This window comes from Acipenser ruthenus, chromosome 21, assembly GCF_902713425.1.
Source record: "Acipenser ruthenus chromosome 21, fAciRut3.2 maternal haplotype, whole genome shotgun sequence".
NCBI classification, from domain to species: domain Eukaryota; kingdom Metazoa; phylum Chordata; class Actinopteri; order Acipenseriformes; family Acipenseridae; genus Acipenser; species Acipenser ruthenus.
The window spans coordinates 26,713,426-26,734,608 of record NC_081209.1 but is presented as its reverse complement, the minus strand read 5'-3'; the positions used below and the strand labels follow the sequence as shown (position 1 = coordinate 26,734,608).

At 37.7% G+C, this 21,183-nt stretch overlaps 1 protein-coding gene and 1 pseudogene across 2 annotated transcripts; both read right to left on the bottom strand.

Moving 5' to 3' along the window:
- The window catches only part of LOC117427753 (cell surface hyaluronidase-like), a 29,573-nt pseudogene extending 29,046 nt beyond the window's left edge, over positions 1-527 (bottom strand).
- A 3,723-nt stretch (positions 528-4,250) lies between these two features.
- On the bottom strand, positions 4,251-20,438 carry LOC117427786 (alpha/beta hydrolase domain-containing protein 17C). Of its 2 annotated transcripts, XM_058995341.1 has the most exons (4): positions 20,305-20,438; positions 19,556-20,075; positions 9,482-9,661; positions 4,251-6,258 (listed from the first exon to the last, which is right to left on the bottom strand). In XM_058995341.1, the coding sequence occupies exons 2-4, from the start codon at positions 20,041-20,043 to the stop codon at positions 6,039-6,041; spliced, it is 888 nt and encodes a 295-aa protein (XP_058851324.1). In that variant the 5' UTR covers positions 20,044-20,075; positions 20,305-20,438; the 3' UTR covers positions 4,251-6,038. The 2 variants fall into 2 exon arrangements, with proteins under 2 accessions (XP_058851324.1, XP_033901972.1); XM_034046081.3 differs by having other exon boundaries at positions 19,556-20,438.
- Positions 20,439-21,183: the final 745 nt, after the last annotated feature.

Sequence of the window (21,183 nt, the reverse complement as noted above, 5' to 3'; positions counted from 1 at the left end):
ACATGTCTAGACACAGTGCTTACGGAGAGAGATATATAAAGCTATCTCAGGTTTTTTTATGTGGTCACAGGAGGTTCCTACGTGTGCTAGTTCAATTTTAGGTTAATGTACCAGATAACATTCATCACTGTTACTTCCTGAAATGAATTTCAATTATCTTCAACTGATTTAGCCATTTGTAAAGCATTGAAGGCAGGATGGAATTCTTTTAATGATCTGAAATGGCAGCAGATGTAAATATCACTGCTGTTAAAGCTATTACAATTTAGGGGTAGGAAAAAACGTGAGGCATGCAACACTAGATCCACTGGCAGTGATGTACATTTAATGTTACCGCAAACATACACTATTGTAAAAAAAAAAAAAAATCCATGTTACATTACATGATTGTAATACGACCCTCGGTATACGTAGTCACAAATATTAGAAGCCTAAAAAACATACAAGAAACAGAGGATCAGTGATTTACCAACCTGTGGGGGCTGCAGCTTGAGAGCCCTGCCAGCAAGCCAAGCAGAGAACCACAACTGTAAGACTGAGACTAACTCTATATATATCAAAGGGCATGTACATTACATGACAAGAAGTAGTACTTTGCTCACATTGCCCAACGAGTGTGAAAGCTTCTCAGGAAGCTGCTGGTGCACAGGACAATAGTGGATACCACATCACCCACTGTAATCATTAGATAAAGAGCATGTTTAACTTTTATATTTAAGGGTTAAACAGTAATTGGGTTTGTACATTAACCTTACTATTTGATGGTGTCAGGATTGAAGAAGGTTCCTCATTCCATACACATCATGTTACAATGTGACGATTCAACTATATATATATATATATATATATATAGTATGTGGAGCTGGAAGAGTTAAAAGCCACATGAACGTTGCATTCTGTTTACTGCAACACTTAACTAAGAACACGCTGTGATCCATCAACCCATTTTAAACACATAATGAAGACATTATCCTGCAGATCACTCGACAGTCTTCTGCTTAAAAGCAAATGCAAATGCAATATGACTCTACAGCTATGGGCAAAAGTTTTGCATCACCCTATAGAATTAACTCATTTTGCTTCATAAAGTCGAACCTGCTGAATAAATGTTATGTTAACATATTGAATAATACCGCTTTGTAGTTTTTCCATATACTTAACGAAAAATGTGACATTTCAAAATCCAACTTGAAATACTGTACTATTATGATTTTTGCAATACCATTTTGTAGTTTCTTTGATTATATGATAAATAAAAGATCAAAACTGTTTATATATATATATATATATAAAATGCAAAAGTTTTGTCCATAGCTGTCAAGAGGCAACTACTGCCCAGGAACATAACATATTTCACACAGGGTTTACATTCTGAATCCCTGGTGTTAGATATTTATATTCAAATAGACATATAAGTGATCCTATTGAGTGATTGTGTGTTACTGGTAAATGATTTAGTCTGCAGGATTCAGTCAGACCTGTGTACTGTTCCCCACTTTGAACCTCAGAAACCTAGCCTCCAGCTGCCGTTCGGAAGGAAGAAGGGGGGAGGGGGGCACATTGCTCTCTCCTGTTTTCTAACTGTGGGAAAGCTAACAAAACAATTCACAAGTAGAAGCTAAACACAGACACAACTTTATCAATGTTGTTTTTTTTTTTAACATTTTGGAAGACACCAAATACACAATGCAAATACAGTATTTTTTAGGCCAAACAGGTACAGTATTTAAAATTGAAACCACTGTACAGTCTGTCAGTTGCAAACAGCAACAGTGTACATTAAAAAAACCAACACGATCAGTAATTAGTGCTGTATTGGTGTGTTTTATAACTTACCCTTCTGTGTCCGATATGCACGAGGGTTCATCCTTTGAGATTCATGGTTTTAATAAAAGTCAGTTCCTCCTCTTGTTGAAGACTTTATTTCCTTGCACTCATTTTTCCCCATTTTCTTTTTGAAATTTCGTGACGTCTCATGCAGTGCCTGCCAAATCCAATTACACTGACTCCAATAAGCTTCCTAATCAGAGCTGCCAATGTGGAAAGCCCCACAGTGAGCAAAATATGATCTTGCTGGAAATTTCATTTTTTTGCATTTCACACATCTAATATTCTCAGAGAAAAAGGATTTCTTTTTTTCTGCAGCGATATTGTCACATGCATCACTTTAACATTTCACCCTCCTCCCAGGCAGTTCCTGTCTGGGATAATGACTGGATTTAAATACATGTGGAACATGTTCTACAGGCAGTTAGAATTTTGTGGTTTGCATTACACCCTTTGTATTTTTCTTTAGCACCTACTTTCTAAAATAATTCTTATAAAGCTATATCACCCAGAATCTCACTGAACTCCACCTTTAGTTTTTAGGGTCTGCATTTTGACTCAGATAGACTAATTAGCTAATTGCAAAGAGGATTTAAAACTTCAAAATCAGTTTCTTAAAAAATAAAGTTCATGCACAAGCGAATTATACTAAAAAAAAAAAATCTTACTTTGTGCAGCAGATTCCTTACCAAATACCAACTGCTTCTTATGGAGGGAGAGAGACACAGTGGCTCTATTTATAAAACAGTCTTCAACAGTAGAGTTTTTCAATCCGACAGAGTCTGATGATCATATAGCCTCAGTTAACCATTGGCACAGTACAACCTGAGCCCAAATACTACACTAAACAGATCTCTAAATTTAGAGAACTGAAGACACAGACTCCCTGATGCAAATGTGTACATTTAGGAGCCTGCCTGCCAAAAAAAGAGTCTCACATGGTGTACTGTATTCAAAACAAACAATCAGGGAGTCGTTCTGCTTTTTGTATGATTACAAACAGTAAGTAAAGACTTGGATGGTTTACATATATTATATATATTTCCATTTTTTGTTTGAGTTATGCATGTTTAATAAAAATAAACATATTTGACTTCGGTATGTGAGTTATGTGCATTTTGTTGCGCATTGGACTATGTAATATTTTCTTGTAAACCTCCTTATTCATAGCATTCATTAGTTATTGCTAAATGATATCATTCAACTGATTAACTCTTTAGATTAGAAATATAAAAATTCATACCAGTTAATTTTCATGACCATTTCTCATTAGAAGGCTCTTGGTCATGAGCTGTATCTGATCCTTGGCTTGAAGACCTTGGTTCTCACATACATTAAAACCCATTGAAATGACCCTTTAAGAACACTTCTCACCATCATTATTTGCCAAAGAATGGTACAAGGAAGATACACATTGCCTTCCTTATATTGTTCATCTCCGACTAAGTGAACACGCACATCAAACAGACGTAAATCAGAGCTACGGACCTCATGCACTTACATATTTAAACAAAACAAACAAAAAACACATTGACATGAATTTCTACTGGTTCATTACTTTGCATGAAAAATCCTGTTTATGTTATGCTAGATCTGTGGAGTAAGTACACAACAGAAGGGAAGAAAGACAGCTGGGGATGAATTGTGTTGTCCTTAATAGCGGAATGCTCATTTGGAGCAGGAGAGGCTAAGAAAAAAATGATATCTTCTACCAAATATATCTTTATCAAGGAGGAGCGACTTCCCTTGCCAGTACAAATTCTGTAAGTGAAACAACACTTAATAATTCTGTCTGTCCCAGCAGAAATACCAAACTCAAGTGGAATTAAAGGCTCATGGGGGAACTGGAGCTCAACAACAGTTGTTTTTCCACAAAGAAACAAAAAGTACCACAGGCAACTGTTAAGTAAAATTTACATTAAAACAAGAGTGTATCTGGAACTTCTCAGAAGATTAAGAGCTTTTCCACTTGGCAGAAAACGCATTCTCTTCAGTTTGCTATACAGCAAGAGGTATACACAGACTACTCCGAATTCTGAAACCTTGTTTTTTCTCCCCGCACCATGACCATTTCTTTCAAATCATTAACTACACAGCCCAATACTTTAATGGTTTGAATCCTTAGCACCCCAATAGTTTATTTTTTTTCTCGCATTAAGCAATCGAGACAAGGCATTTTCCAGTATGAATTTTCAATCAATTCAGCAGCAAAAAGAAACTCTGGGTACAAAACCAGACAACTCAATTAAGCCTGAATTAGCGTGGACAGTTGACAAGGGCACAGCTGACAGTTTTGAAGTGCAAGTACAAATGAGGCAATAGTCACATCCCACAGTTACAAGAGATAGTGGCAGCAGACTGGAGGCTTGATGTATTACCTCTTTGCCAGATTCATACCTTTTCTTTTGGAGCACATCAAGAATACAAAAAAAAAAAAAACATTTTATTATTAATTCCATGCATCCTTTATTCCATTACAACCATTATGTTGCTTTAAAGCAACTGTACAGAAACATTTCTAACGCAATCAATTTTACATCAATCTCAGTCTTACAGTACATTTAAGGCTTTTTTTTTATTTCTTAAAATAAGATATAGACTCGTAGTAGTGTGTACCTATTAAGTGTTTTTTTTTTTGTTTTTTTTTTGCATTTTTATGCATACTGTGATTCCAGTGTCAAAATTAAGTAGGCTAAAATATCCTCAACCCATTATTTTCATTACATATATATCACCCCCCCCCCCCCCCAAATAAAAAAAAAAAAAAAAAAATCTGTGCAACACAAATGTGTAAATTTATTATGTATTACTGAAAAAAAATTAGGTATAAAAAAAATTGGGGATTAAAAAGTCAACAAAATTCCAATCTTTAAATAAAAAATAGGCTTGGATAACCAAAAAAAAAAAAAAAATTGGAGGGTCAAGATTCTAGAACTGCAGTAATCTAGATTTGAAAAGCAGCCCAAGAAAGCAATTCTCAAACAATTGCATTAAGTAGTGTTTAATAATAAACCCTTGTCATTATATGTATTAAAAAAAAAACAACAACCTTTAAGATTGTTTTTGAAAAACATACTAGACCATTTTAGTTATAAAAAACAACTCCAATATATTCAACTTAAATGTACATATTTAACTTTCTATTTTGCTTACAGAACTGCAATGAAAACTAGCTGTAGTCTTTTTATATTATTTCACCTCTTGTATATAATCATGTTTCAAATGTAGTTTTTTTGTACATGTTTGTTTATTATTATTATGTATTTATTTTTAATGTACAATGAGTCTTAGAAATGTTCTGTATAAACCACAGTACTGCCTATTAAAACAAATCAATTGAACATCCCAATGCTTTATAAATAAACCAAAATAAGATTGGCTGAAATAAAACGCCCATTTCAAAAATACTGGCAAAAAGGAATGATGGAGTAAAGTATGATGTGTCAAATATGTTTTAAAAGATGATACATTTACACATTTTATGCTTCTTTTTTTTCCAGTTTAACTATTTTTTTTTAGTAAGAAAGAAAACATATGTTGAACAAAAGTGGTGTACCTATCTTTAGACATACTGTACCACACACCACACTTCAACAGTGTGGAAAATCCTGTTATATGTACTGGGGCTGAACAAATACAGCACTTTTTACTAAATCATCACAAATTAGATAAAACCTTATCAACACAGCTTTTCCAGTTACAATACCACAATTAGAAACTTCACAAAGAGAGTGTATTCCCTGGGCCTCAAACCTGAATGGGTATCAGACCATACAGTAGGCATAGGCGTCGACCAAATCAAACCAATGACTGGTGTCGTGAATACCAAGACTTAAATCAGGTACATTTTTCCTGCTCAAGTATAAAAAGATTGCAAAACAAACCAAAATCAAGTGGGAAAACATTGTTACTAGCATGGTGCTCCAGCTTAACCAGTTTCCTTTAGGGGGATTTATTACAGGGAGAGAACAAAAAAAATAAAAATCAGCAGTCCAGTATCCCAGGTGTATTATCTGAATGTTTTCCATGTATATAAAAGATTGCAAAATTGTAGTTATCACATTAAAATTCACCCTAGGATTACAAAGGGCTTTCTTTATGGTCTGAAGCTTTGACAGCAATCCAGACAAAAGCATGTGCAAATACTGATCAGGCCAGCCCCCTGGCTCAGAGTAGCAACCTGTCACCACATGTGCTTTTTTCCTTCTTTTTCAGGAGTTGGGCAGTTCAAAGGATATGAATTGCTTGAGTCTTTCCAGGTATTGTGCGTACAGCTCTATGTCATTGTGTCCGGCCCCCTCCACCCAGAGAGGCTCCACTGCTCGGGGACAGCGGTCGTATATCGCCAGGCCGTGGGAGAAATCAATGACCTCATCTTCAGTTCCATGGATCACCAGCACTGGAGATGCTACTTTTGAGATCTTATCGATGCTGCAATACAAACAGAGGAGACGTCAGCAAACATGGGATGAAAGATACAGGACTTGCAGGCGTTGCGCAACATTGGGAATGCACAGTACACAGTGAAGTAGCTACTTCTTGTCGATTGCAACCTGTATTTTATTGCTCCTGAATAGAGGAAAAGTGAGTGAGTGGCGAAACTGTGTTTCAGTTGTCCTTAAAAATGTTTTGCTTGGCAGTACCTTCACCACTTCCTTTTGCCACTCACCCAGATTTCATATGGAGGGTTACAGGAAATATCCCATGGCCAATTCAGCTAGCCACAAGGTTTGACTTGCAAAATACACATTAAACTTACTTAATATTCCAACCACACCGCATAACAGCCTGCAAATCTATAGAGACAGGAACCTCATTACGTTTTCACACAGTCTCGCTCTGGTAATGCTTTACAATGCCTGTGTTCTGGAAATTCATTTACAAATGCCAGCTAAGAAACCTCGATTTCTTTAACACGCTGCTGTTACTACTATTGTGCCACAAAGTACAATACAAAGAAATTGTTATAGGCTTGAAGAATAATAGCTGACAACCAATGCATTTTTTCACTTGACAGGCCAATGACGGCAAAATTCAAATTCAAACAAAGAAGCCAGCAGAAACCTGATCAAGGTTATCTTCTCTCCCTAATCTTTCGAATGCAGCCTGCTATAGTCTATACAAGAGCACATCTGTGGAGTAAAAGGAACAGTGCAATTGTCAAGTCTAAACTACATTCTATACCATTACAATCCTCAGTAAATATATTTAGCATTGTGCAAGGCTTCTCCTCTTTTAAAGTAAACTGCAATCTGATGATCCCGTGTTCTACTGGTGTTGATGATTTCCATTACACGAGAGTAGATGTTAAAACTTCATGCTGATTTGAACTCGGCTCTCGCCAAGATAAGCACCAACTAAGACGTAGCTTTACAGTAAACTAATGTGATCCATATGCGTCTCCATCCATTTACGTTTCCTTCCATATGATGATGTAGATATCCTTCTGTCTGGTGTTAATGGCTGAAGTGTAATGCTGGCTCCAGGGATCAGCTTATTTTGCCTCCCTGGCGCATCAGCACACACAACGGCTGCGATGCTGGCTCCGGGGATCAACCAAAGTGCGGCCTCCCCAGCGCATCAGCATGACAACCGTCTGGATTGAGCTAAGTAGGGTACATCTCTGGGGTTTTCAAGTGGGCACCTTCCATCCTCAGTGTTTCGTCGACTAGCCCACGACACCTCAAGAGGGCTCGACGGTGATTCTGGCGTCCCAGCATCACCCCCCTCCGTCCCCCACTCAACTCAGCCCAGCTTACTTACCTGTCCCCAGCCAGAATCTTTCCGTCTCAACCACAGCCAGTTGTAAGAGTGCACATACAAAAACTTCTCATGGCACCAAAAAACATAGGGACTGAAACTTGCTCAAGAGGATGCCTTCAGGCTAGAATTAATTGGGCTCCATCAATATTCAATGTATTGCCTTATTTTTATTCACCGATTGTCTTGTCTTTGATAGCCCAACTATCAAAATAAACTTAATGTAAATGTTATTAGGATGATTAGAATTTTTAACAGCATGTAGCCTACAGTACAACTGATAAACAGCACCATATTAAAAAATAAAATAAAAAAAAGAATGAATTTCACAGAATTGGACACAGTATTCACAGTGGACACCACAAGTACATATTCTGCTGGCTAAAAATCTGTTATACTGCATAGGAGTGTGAAGTAACTTCCCAGTGGAAACATACCCAGCCCTGCTTCTGGAAGTAACATTTCCACTGCGAATACATGACCCCCTTTTTTCTTCTTCTTAAGTTGTAAGAATGAAAGTACTGTAAACGGAATTTAAAACACAGAAGCACAGGTTTCAGATCACTAGTGGTTACCAACTCAGGTATCCATTCCAATACAGATATTCTTTCTAAATAGGTCCCAATGCCTGGTTCTCACTGAAGCGTTGTAAAAGAGCTGGGGTTGGGTCACCTCAGGACTCTATTCCAGTGCTTCCCACATTAAAACACATAAACCGGATGCATTTCTCTGATGAAATGGACGTCCAATAAACTGCCAAAATGGAGCCTCACACAAACTGCAGTTGTCTAGTTGGATCGATTAAATTGCCTCCGGGAACAATGTACTTCTTTCCCACTGCTCTTCAAACGATATGATCCACTCCAGGGAGTAGATAGTTTGCTCAATATGCTCCATTATGAAATGTGGGTACATTACTTGGCTGGGGGGGAAGGGGGGGGGGGCAATTAACCAATTTAGCACTTGATTGAAACAAAGTCTTGAGCTGGTTGGACCTTAAAGGGTCAGAGTTGGGAACAACTGACCGACAGCACGACTAGATTTTTTACAAAAAAAAAAAAAAAAAAAGTACAGAGATAACATTTTCTATGCCTATTATCCTGAAACACCAAACTGACTTTCACCTCATTTGATCCCAGTTTAGGCGACTCATGAGAAAACCACAAATGGCAGCTGCATGGAAAGTTTCTTCCGTTTGTGATGAGCGAGTCACATGCCGATACATTGTTATAATATTACTGTACGAATGTCCAACGGACATTACAAACCAGCCTGTACAGCATTATAAGAACCTGCTGTACAAACTTGCTTTTAGGAGACGTTGTATTGCACTGTGTTGATGATAAGGTCACAAAGAGCCGACGCAAGCGGGCAACATTGTCTGGGGACTCTTGGGATTCCTACAGTATTTCCATGAAAACCAATAGATTACAGCTACAGTATCTCTCTCTTTAGATTAACTAAAGAAAATCACAGTGCAGTTTATTAGTACAGTTGCCAGATGTCTGTAAATGATATTAATTTGCATCTAGTAGCAATCACGCAGGGCTGACTATTTCTTTGGAAGAATGTGAGCACAGATTTTTCAAAAGGCCTCCGATCTGATGTTAGTTTAATATTCTATAATATTCTAAACACAGCGCTAAATAACTGCACAGAAAAGGGATAAATCTTCTTTAACAGATTACATTTGCCATAATTAAAAAAAAAAAAAAACCACTCAGTACAGTATTAACAATTTTTCTTTTAGCAGAACCATGCAGTCATACGGTGCTCCTGCACGAACACTTCACTGAAAAGAAAGAATAAACAGAAGCACTGTGGTGTACTGTGTCTGCTTCAGCACAGCTATGTGGAGCTGAACCGTGTCCTCTATAGCTACAGTCTCACCCACCTTGGAAAGGCATCAAAGCAGTACGTTTTCCTGGTGTCGGGGAATGCCACTCGCAGTCCTGACATGAGTGGAGAATGGAGGATGACAGCGGCACATTCGTACCGAGCGGCGAGGTCCACCGTAGGGACTGTGCCGATGCTTTGCCCATACAGGATAATGTTCTCAGGATTGACTCCGTACCTACGGAAGGCAAAAAAAGATTGTGTCACAATTGATTGGAATGCTGCATCATTTGGGGGTGGATACCAATTTACTGAGCAGTTTATTTGTAAATTCAAAGGTTCGCTTTGTCCCATAAGAACCTGCAGAGGTGTTTTGTCTCAAAATAAGAAAATCTCAGTGTTTTGTGCATTGTAACTAAGAGAGCGTCTTATACACCAAGTGATCCTAAATAATTCTGAAACAGACACATGCAAATTGATCTACCTTATTTTGTTGACCACTTACTGTTTAAATGACCCTTTATTTATACAGTAGGTGCATATACTGTACCACACATCTCCTAAAGCAGGGCACATTTGATCTTTTTGGGTTCCTATCCATATTGATCATTCAACAGACCTTGCTTCCAGTGACGTTAGGTTGTACACATTTAGATTAGAATAGAAACAGAAAACGGTTTAGTAATCGTATCTGATTAACACTACTAAACTAGGAACACCTTTATTCCCCTGAATGAAGTTATTTTTAATTCACTGACTTTGTACAACATTTTTTTTCAGCCACCGGGACTGCTCTTTTAAATTGTAGTTTGCAGATAACACATCTTTAGTATAACAGTATTAAAGTGCCAAAGGGGTTGTTTTCAATTAATGTATGTGCTCCAGTCTGAAACACATTCATTCTAAATTAATCCACACTACAATTTGTAGAATGAACTGGATTACCCAAGTTTTACAACAACTCTAAAGCTGCTACACAGTCTGGAGCTTTTTTCTTGTTTCTTTTCCCGTTTTCTTTTGTGGTTTATTTTTAGATCTGGTACTGTAGTCTAGCATGGAAAACGCAGCTTTAAAAGATGTAGACACTCCCACTGAAGTCACGCAACGAGGTCTCTGCTGATTCGACGGTCAGCCAAGCCACATTTTCCATCCATAAAGATGATTTGTCTTTACTTCACTTTCAACATGTGGGTTCAATTAGGACACATTTAAAAGCTTTTTTTTTATTATTTCCAAAACAGCAAACAGACAAGATCAGTAGTAAATTATATTCCTCCCCACTGTAAATAAATCAATATGTTTGTTGCATTAAATACATATTTTCTTTTGTGAATAAGAATTGGACTAGATAAATGCTAGATCTCCCTCTTCATTAAGCGACGTGGGTGTTTGTATCTCTACAGACCTGCCTGCAAAAGTAATATTAAAATAAATTCATACACTGTAAAGAAAATTAGGTTTAAAACCTAAGGCATCTATAGAAAAGTGCATCAAAAAAAGTGAAATAAAAACTTTCGGTCCCAATGCGAGTTGGAATATTGCCAGGCACAGTAGTTTGATTTATAAAACACACTTCCTGTGCCAAAATGAACAGTTGCAGAATTTTTTTGACAGAAATATTAACAAGCTGCCATCACAATAAACTTTGCAGACAGTGCTGCAAGTCACAGGTAAGAACAGCGCACTGTGCTCACATACTGCAAGCAGACAAAACCATGGCAGTGCCTTGGTCTGCACAGGCTGGATATTAATTTGGGTTCCTCTCTAACTATATTTAATTTAGAAATGTAATGTAAACATCCTATGTATTCATGGTATCTTTTTAGATTGCAGTCTGGATGAACCAAACAGATATCTAAACTCAGTTTGTTACATTATTTGATTTGCTATTTTTTACTAAATTCAAAACTGCAGAACACTCTTGGATAGGAAAGAGAACTCCACTCAAAATAGCAGGCCAAGTGAACTGATACAATATACTAGTATGTATCTCTGTACATTTATATTTATTTTTATAAAGACACTGAAACCATTATTTAGTTAACCTAGAGGAGTCTTTCTTTAAAAGTTACTTTGTGCTAAAAAAGTAGTTAGAATTTAGTATATTACTTTTTTAGTATTTACCTTACTCAATTGCAGTTACTTAAATACAGTACCCTTTTAAAAAAAAATAAAATAAAAACAAAGAAAGATGTTTTAATTGAGCTTCATTTATTAATTGAGCTGCTCTGTACAGTTTATAATCACACATACAGCACTGCAGTGACTTTCATCTGGTCCCTACAGTACAGATTGTGTGAATTATTATTATTTGTTTATTTAGCAGACGCCTTTATCCAAGGCGACTTACAGAGACTAGGGTGTGTGAACTATGCATCAGCTGTAGAGTCGCTTACAATTACGTCTCACCCGAAAGACGGAGCACAGGGAGGTTAAGTGACTTGCTCAAGGTCACACAATGAGTCAGTGGCTGAGGTGGGATTTGAACCGGGGACCTCCTGGTTACAAGCCCTTTTCTTTAACCACTGGACCACACAGCCTCCTGAATATGTCGCTATCAATACATTTGGTCTATAAAATGGTACAGATAGTTATAACCGCATTCATTCTTTTAAATAAAATAATTCTGTTGCCTTTACTCAGAAAGAAGGATTACAGTATGATGGCAGCTCTCGTCAATGCAATGATCAACACTGTAAACATGGGAAATGACAGCACCTGTTACCAGGAAGCATGACGATGCAGTGAAACTGCAAGTGCTGAGAAGCTGGTGTCACTCCCAGATATACAGCTAGGGCTAAAAGGTTTGCATCACCTGGAGTTTTAGAAAGATATATGAACATAATTTAGATATTTTATTTAACACCACGTAAATCAAAGAAACTACAACATGATATAGTAACAGTCTACCGGAAGCCATAATAGCAGTACAGTATTTCATTTCTAAATGTCAAATTTTTCATTAAGTATATGGAAAAGCTTTGAGATTCAATTCTATTGGGTGAGGCAAAACTTTTGGCCGTAGCTGTAGCTGAAGAAAGGTTCTCAAACTGTGCTGGGTCAAAACTATCTTACAGCACTGTACAGACTGGACTCTAAAGCTTTAACATTAGCATACAATGCAATCTACGACAGACAGAAAAGGCAGTGAAAACTTGTGCAGAAAAGGAATCCCCATCTTCACCGATCAGATCAAAAAGTTCAAAGAATGTGTAAAGTAATAAGTAGAAGTTTAAATACCAGGTCTGCTTTAAAACAACAAACATTTGAACTTTAACCTCCACATCTAGGTTAAGGTCACAGTCAAACTCACAGCACATACTGTACACACTCTATAGAAGTATCTGCTCAAAAAAAGAAAATGTTTAAATCTGACTGCACTGTAGGTTACTTGCAGCACGGTAACTACACTGATGTGTCATTTGCTCAACAAAAGTAACCGCTACAGTGTAACTGTTACGCCTTAATGACATTTTAAAAAGCCATGCTCCCTGCTGAGGATTGCCAAACTCAGCGCTGAAGTCACTTCTATCAAACCCCAAGTAACCGAGTTGCAGATTCTTTCATATGGCTAGAACAGCTGTAAGCAAAGCACCGGGATGCTGTACTGTACATTAAGAAACATATTTTACTTTAAAAGGACATGGAAAACACACTAGGTTTCCACCCCTCCCCACTAATTCACCTCAAGGTCAACGAAACAATCCTCTTTTTCTTTTTTTTTAATGCCATCGTAACTTTTGGTAACCAAAGGTTTATCCCAAGATCCTTTCTTTTACAGAGAGTACTTGTAGTGTCACAAAGAGACTAATGCATTATGTGACAAATACAGACTGATAGAATCATTCATTTAATGGCTCTGCTGAAGTCAGCATTCTCTCTAATTGCACTGTAACTAAGATCCAATACCAGCCAATTAATGCACAGTAGCTCATGCACATACTTTTCACTGTAGTGACATCCTGCCAATCATGCTACAACTATTGGTTTTGGTGAGGTCTTTCTCTAGCTGCAGGGTTGACTGCTCTTCTGTGTCACGGATGACTCTAGAAAACCACTAGTATAAACAATGCACCTCTTTCCAATTACCTGTATGGTGGATTTTGTCCTGCATCCACCAATGCCATGTGCCAAGTTGTGTGTGGGTGCTGTACTGTCCTTTGAATGAGATGTATTGTGCAATGATTTAGAAGTAAAGAGAACTGGACATTAGGGATGCAATTAAAATAATACAATACAGTTCTTTGACTTCACCCTTTTAAATGCTATTTAAAATTGTAGCAAGTTTTTGTCTCCCATGCTAAAACTGAAAAGGACAGGCCAGTGCTCCCGGCAGTGTAATGATCTTGCAGGCAATATTCTTCTGTGCCTGGCACGCTCCACATTACTGTACTTTCACTTTCAGCATGGAATTGAGAGCTTAAAGAAAAATGAGAACAACTTAAACAGAGCAAGGTTTGTTATCCAGACAGAATGGACATCTTGTTGTGAAGTAAATGTCTCTGTAAAAAATGTTTATTGGAAAGATTATTTTGAGCTCAGGTCAGTGGAACCCATTGCTACTGTAACCATAGAGCAAAAAAATAGCTCCATGCTGTAGTTTAACTTGGTCATGCCTATTTTGTTTTAGTTTGTGTGGTAGCCTGTGTGGTAGTTAACCAATTAGCCTGTAAAGATGCTCTGATAATACATCTTTACAATATATTACCAGGCTACTCCCTAGCCTCAACAACTTATGGATGTGCCAGTAGCTGGTTTACTCTCTCTATACTGTATGTAACAAAGTGGTTTTTGCACATTCTAAATTTACACCTGCCAATAACAAGAAAATAGACCAACAGCAATTCCCCTTAAAAAAAAATACAAATGACAGGGTGTACTTAACATTGCAATACCTTTGAGATATAATGGCAATACACACGTTTATTTGATTCTCCTTCAGAGCCACTTAATGGGTTTACAGAATTCATTAAATATAAGAATGACAATGACCTGTTAGGTGAGGCTGGAGAGAAAAAAAAAAAAAAAAAAAAAACCGTTTGGATGGGCTGTTCTATAAGGATCCAGCTCCAGGGCACTGGACTTTAATTGTGTCTCCTAAAGTATTTGTAAATTAAAACTCATCTCGGTTGAAGCGTGACACAGACCCTGCCAACTCGGAAGAATGTGAATAAAGAGAAGATAACAGAAATACTTCAAATCAAAAGCTCCATTCATTTACCAGGTTACTGAATGTCTCATACAAAAATGCTATTAAATAAAAGGGCATCTTTGGGTTACAGAGAGAGAAAAAAGGACTTGACTGAAAAGAAGAAGTGTTCAAGATTGAAGTAAAAAATTAATGGTGTCTGCGAAAGTTACAGCAGATGTTTAAGGCAATCTAAAAAACGGACCTGGTCGCAGACACTGTTTAAATACACCTTCTTGTGAAGTTAGTCCAGGGATAGAAATAAGACTCCCATTGCATATCAGTTTGATCCATTCCAGGTTTTACTACTGTACACATTTAATAAGACACGCCTGAGCTAAATCAGGCTTGGAGTAAAACCTGGATGGGTGAAACTGCTATGCAATAGGAGTCTTACCGTTTCCATCCCTGTGGTTTACTGTATTCCTTTCTTTATAATTTCGTTCAGAGGTCACGTTAACCTTCCCTGCTCAGCGAGGTGCACACTGGCTCACATCCAGCAATGCCTTGTGGGAAATGAATGTTTTGGTGGAAGTTCTGGATGAGGAAGCGGCCAAGCGTTCACAGGCAAACAGCACACAATATGCTGTTTAAAATAAACATGATTCAATAAACATATTTTTGACAAGCTTGCTCAGATCGCTGCTTGCTACCTGGAAAGCCTCACAGACATGTATTTTCTGCAGGAAGCCTCACAAAAACAACACTAAACTGTATAGTATTTACAGTAGTAATTGCAGACAGTTCTAATGACAGGGCTCAAATAACAAGGAAACTACTTGGTTTCAATTGATGAAACACTGACTATAAATCTGTAATGGATACAGACAATCAAAGTATCCTTGCACTTCGAATCTCTATTCTCAAACTTGTGACAACACTGTAAAACCCTTGTGTGATAAATAACACATGCTGATAGGACTAAAGTAACAATCCATCCCAAACTTTGTAAATTCAGGTCTCAAGATCTACAGCGCCTGAACTGGAATAAAGTTTGAATTTAGGACAAACAAACTTCAGAGCTATGGATAACCTGACTCATTAATCCAATTGGGCAAGTATAACATTCTTTAGGTCAAGTAGCCTAGTTTTTCAATTGAATAACTAATATAGTTACGTTTAAGTTCACCAAGAAAACTATACTGGCAAGGCACTGTAGAAACCAGGGACTATGGTATGTAGTGTACTGCACAGTATGTGGAACATACATTCAAAGTAAAAGGTGACAGAAAGGTGGACCTTTTACTCCAGTATAGCAAGTTTGCAACACAGTTAATATTTGCATTGACCTCTGTCTTCCCTCAGGGCATTTCTGTACTCGTAAAAACAATCTGTGGTTCTTTCCAGTAACTGCATATGATGCATGGTATGATGTTCTTTTACAATCCATACTGTTATGAAACTAGGCGATCTGATATCTTCATGTTCAGAGAATAACTGTACAATGCACATACTGTAAGCAGTTACATACATACTACAGCAGCAATCAAACTTTCCACGTGTTCTACATGCTCTACAAAAATCAGTTAGAAAGCAGAAACTGATTTTGTTTTCCCCCAGCAATATCAATTGTCTTTTTATTAACTAACCCAAACAATCGCTGGCATGCTTCCATTGGCAGCCACATGCAAAATAGAGCCAATTGTCATAACCCTACATTAGCACCTACTTTTGGCAGTCTATATCGGACCAAGAACGCTGTTATAGAGCAATACTCCGAATTTAACACCCCAGCCCTACTAATTCAGGTTTAATACATTTAAAGAGCAAGTAGCGGGGTTCTGAAAAATATAGCGTCACACGTCCCCACGAGTTGTTACAACTGTTTAAATAACATACTGACAACTTTTTACACTTAAAGTCTGTTTCAAAGATCTTTTCAAAATGTCCACTCTAGTGCACTGATTGTGCAAGGACTACTGCTCACATTGTCAAACAGGTAACACAGCAGTGACGATGACATGATGTTGTACGGAACAGAAAAGCCAGAGCATTTTTCTTTTTTTTTTTTTTAGCAACGATGAGAACACTGAGACAGTAATTTTCCCAGTGCTGTGTAACATGCGGTCATCTTGCAGTAAATATGTCTCAAAAGAGCGATGATTGGATTTTTTTTTTATTTTAAATATCTGAAGACACTAGGATAGCGAAGACACTTGATGCTACACTAAATCCAACGTTGAACTGCGAGTAGAATATTATTCTGATGCTTTAAAAAAAATAGGTGTTTTTACTTTAATGCTACATTTTATTTGTGTGACTGTTGTAAAACAAGTGTATAAATCGCTGTCAATCACACAATATAATACTATGTAACAAGTAAACAATACCTGTTCATTTTTGTTAAACACATCAAGCAAATGATCTGTTAATTTAACATTTGTAATTATAAAACAGTTTAAATACAGGCCCTATGTCTTGTTCCAGTATTTTACAATAGCTTGCCTGCACTATCTATTATTATCGGTATCGGCCGATATGGGTAGATAACCATCGGCCAAGAAAATCTTTATTGGTGCACCCCTAGTAAAAGGTTGTCAGGTTGTTAACAATGAAAAGAACAATTACAGGAACGTTATTTAAACAGTTGTAGCAACACGTGGGGGGCGTGTAATGCTATATTTGTCCGAACCTCGCTACAAGGGTTAAAGGGTCTTTGCCTTTCACATAAAGAGCATGAATTGAAGTGAAAGCCTACAAGAACGTCTTTAAAAGTGGAATAGCTCAATGCATCTCCCAATCCAACGAATGAGGAAAGACTTAACCTGTCTGCAGAGTTTTTTGCATGTACTCTATATCATGAACACACACGCAACTGGATTACAGTCATTCGTGTAGGGTTGACTTGCTTGTCAAAGGTATTGAGCTGGTTGTGGCCCTGTACAAAGCAATTAACAAAAGTGTTGCAATGTCAATTGGCACTGGGAGTACAATGAAATAAATCTTCCAAACAAACCAGAATTCACCCTTGATACAGTAGATGCTTAGTACTACCACGTGCAAGCAGGTTTAACATGTTTAAACTTATACAATTACAGCACTAATCATTTCAAGTTCTGCATGAAAAGTCTATTATGGAAATGTGTGTTAATAGCAGACTGGATTAGTTTAATTTATTCATGTCCCTAACCTTAACAAACAAGTGATTTGTAGTCTCAAGCAGTGAGTGTGGAACTGAAATTAACTCAGCAACAGTTTATAGCTCAAATAAATGGAATACTTGTATCCAAAATAAACAAGATAATAATGCTGAGATTACAGGGTCCAAAAGGTGGAAGCCACGTTCTCTGTATTTTTAAAAGGACACAGTAAAATACCTTTATGACTCACTCAATGTTTCCCCTAGTCAGTACCAGGAAGGTAAATAAAGGAAAATCATCGTACACACAAAGCCACCAAGGCAGAGGTCTGAATAGCACAGCTTCCATCTGTACTGCATCATATCATCAGCTGAACTTTCCTGGCACAACATTTTAAGCTGTGCATAGTCAACTCTGCTGCGATACTATATGCACAGTTATATAGGTTAGCTTCTACATTTATAACCAGCTGAGTTACAAACAAGAATCAAGCGTAGTGCATTAAGCATCCTTGGCATTCTAAATACTTGAAGCTCTACACTGGCAAATACAGTTATACCAAATGCATGAGGCTATGTGGTTTATACAGTCAAGTGTCCTTAGATCACCGTCCAGTTTTAGCAGGATGTCATTCTTTTAAAAATCACACTGCCAATTCCACACCCTCTCATAGCACAGATTTCAAGGGATGAATCAGCAAGTGGGGCCTGCAGTCTGTAAGTGACCTGTCCACATGTTTGGGCTTTAAAACAGTTGCCCTTCCTTGATTTTTATCCCAGTGACCCAGCAGATGCATTCATACAAGTCTGGTATTGCTCTTTCAATACTATTGTGAGAATAAACAGATACAGTTTACAAGTAGGTTAAAATAAATACGATAACCCTTTCCATGTTTATTTAAAGACTACAACATAAAGAGTCACTCCTGGTGGTCTTCATAGGCTACCATCCCAGCCAGGGTTGGGGGCAATTCAAATTCCCATTCCCTTTGAATGAATTCCAACACATCACTGGACAAAACTGCAATTACATTATTCTGTTCAAATGAGCTTCTCACAGTGGCAACAAATTACTTCAATTCAAGTCACTGTAAGCAGTGTGGCGTAGTGGTTAGGGCTCTGGACTCTTGACCGGAGGGTCGTGGGTCCAATCCCCAGTGGAGGACACTGCTGCTGTACCCTTGAGCAAGGTACTTTACCTAGATTGCTCCAGTAAAAACCCAACTGTATAAATGGGTAATTGTATGTAAAAATAATGTGATATCTTGTAACAATTGTAAGTCACCCTGGATAAGGGCGTCTGCTAAGAAATTAATAATAATAATAATAATAATAAGTCAATTAAATTGGCTTCAAATGAATGCAGTTGAACAATCACAACAATTATGTCTCTAAAATATCAATTCCCATTCCTTTCAATTGGAATTTTATTTTTAAAAACAAAAATGGACCCAAAACCTGATCCCAGCTAGAGTGCTCTTTGTAAGCTATCAAAATTACTAGGTCATTTACATTAATAACAGAATAATTACATTAAAACTATGTAGCGTGTTGCAATTAATACAAACAATGAGCAAAACATATACTTTAAAGAATACCGGTATACCATAGTAGGGTTGATATTATAAGACTAAAAAGAGAAAAATGCAGTGGTTCAATGTGGTAGAGTTGACAACGGTAACCATGGCAAATTTACAGATGGGGGAGGGGTTCCTTCACAATAGTAACTGAATGGAATGTAGCCGATTTAAAAAAAAAAAAAAAAAAAAAAAAAAAAAACTTTAAATCTCTTTTAAATCAAGATACAGTCCAAACCATTTAAAAATATAAATAAACTGTGTCCGTAGCATAACACTAATACTTACTTTGTTCTTAACACCTGCCAAGCTGCCTCAATATCAGCATACAGGTTCTTCTCTGATGGTTTGCCAGAACTGACCCCGTAGCCTGAGTAATCGTAGGAGAAGATGTTGCAATTTATCCTGGATCCGAGACCGATGTAGAAACTGCACATCTGGCCCAAGTCCACTGCGTTGCCATGGGAAAAGAGCAGGGTGTAGCGGCTGTTGGGGGCACAGCGGACAAACATGCACCCGACCCGGTTGCCCCGGCTCGTTCGGGTGTGGAACACCTCGACAGCGTCCAGTTCCCGCTGGGAGTACTGCCAGTCTGCCCGCTCATTCAAGTGAAGACTGGACGTCGCGTTGGCCTCGTCTGTCAGCACCGAGTAAGTGGGCTCAGGGGGCAGAAAAGCGAGCTTGGACGCGATCCGGCTCGGGCAGGGCGGGCAACAGAAAAGCCAGCACAGCTCACCTAGTGAGAAACCATTCATCCTGGGGCCTTGCTCTGGCATGGAGACACGGTGTAACCAAACTCCCTCCTTCCCTACAGCAGCAAAGCAATTCAATTATAATGATAAGCGCAAACATAAAAATAAAAACAGAATAAAAAATAAACACGATCAAATGCTTCTTGACACCATTTTGGAGACTTTTCAGAAACCGTAGAAAACTGCTGCTACCAGTGACGTTAAATGGTTATTCTTGTTTTAGAAAAGAAAAACGTAAAACCTGTACTGTAAGACAAACACAAAGCAAGCATCCGCACTACTAACCCGACACAAGACTACCTTCTTACACACAGCTTCCGGGTTAGACGGCGGATATCCTTGTCCAGCTGTAGCAGATGGCACTTAATGCTGATTATGTATTATTTCCATTGAACAAATGCAACTCTCCGGGCGCTGCGTGTGGAGCGTTTACTTGTTTATATCTGTTATTTATGTCACGTAACTGCAACGTTTTAAGTAGATGCTTTTCAGCATAGTTATTGTTTTTATTTTGTTGATAGCGCTGACATACTGTACTGCAGGACAGTGCGATTAGAGTTGTCAGCCTGAATCCTGTCCTGCTGCTCAACGCGATGCTAATTGAAAACTGACACAAACTTGGTACTTAACTCTTTACGTAGTGCTGTAAGACATTTTTCGAATAATACAAATAATGCATCTGATTAAATTCGACATGTTATGATTAATGATGTTAATAAATGATGTTGTTAAATGTTAATGGAACAACTTTTGCGTAGGTAACCTGTAAAAAGGCTATTTGAAATCTGGTGCTCGTCTTTAGTAAATATGACACTAAGAAGTGCTTTGTTAAAAAGAAAATAAAAGGTATTTCAGAGCCTCTCAAAGTCAAACCACCGGTCTCCCTTATTGCTACACTCAACCATTTAAAAAAAATCAATACCTCTTTACTTGGTCGAGGATCCCCTCCCCCTCGTTGCTAGACAGAGCCTTCTCATACTATCTCTTTACAAAATCAGTGTTTTTTTGTGTTTTGTAGAAAAACCTAGCTGAGGTCCACACCTAATGCTTTAATTATATAAGGTGAGCTAATCCCCCCCCCCCCCCCCCAAAAAAACGAACTGCTCAAAAATGCATATTTCATTCATGAGTAAAATTGAAAAAAAAAGGACAACCAATTCTTCA

Excerpts from the sequence above, each read along its gene's own strand:
- LOC117427786 (XM_034046081.3), bottom strand. The coding sequence starts at position 20,043 with ATGCCAGAGCAAGGCCCCAGGATGAATGGTTTCTCACTAGGTGAGCTG. Across the intron at positions 9,662-19,555 it reads TGGCAGGTGTTAAGAACAAA|GTACGGAGTCAATCCTGAGA; the intron begins GTAAGTATTAGT and ends TGCCTTCCGTAG. Across the intron at positions 6,259-9,481 it reads TGCTTTGATGCCTTTCCAAG|CATCGATAAGATCTCAAAAG; the intron begins GTGGGTGAGACT and ends TTTGTATTGCAG.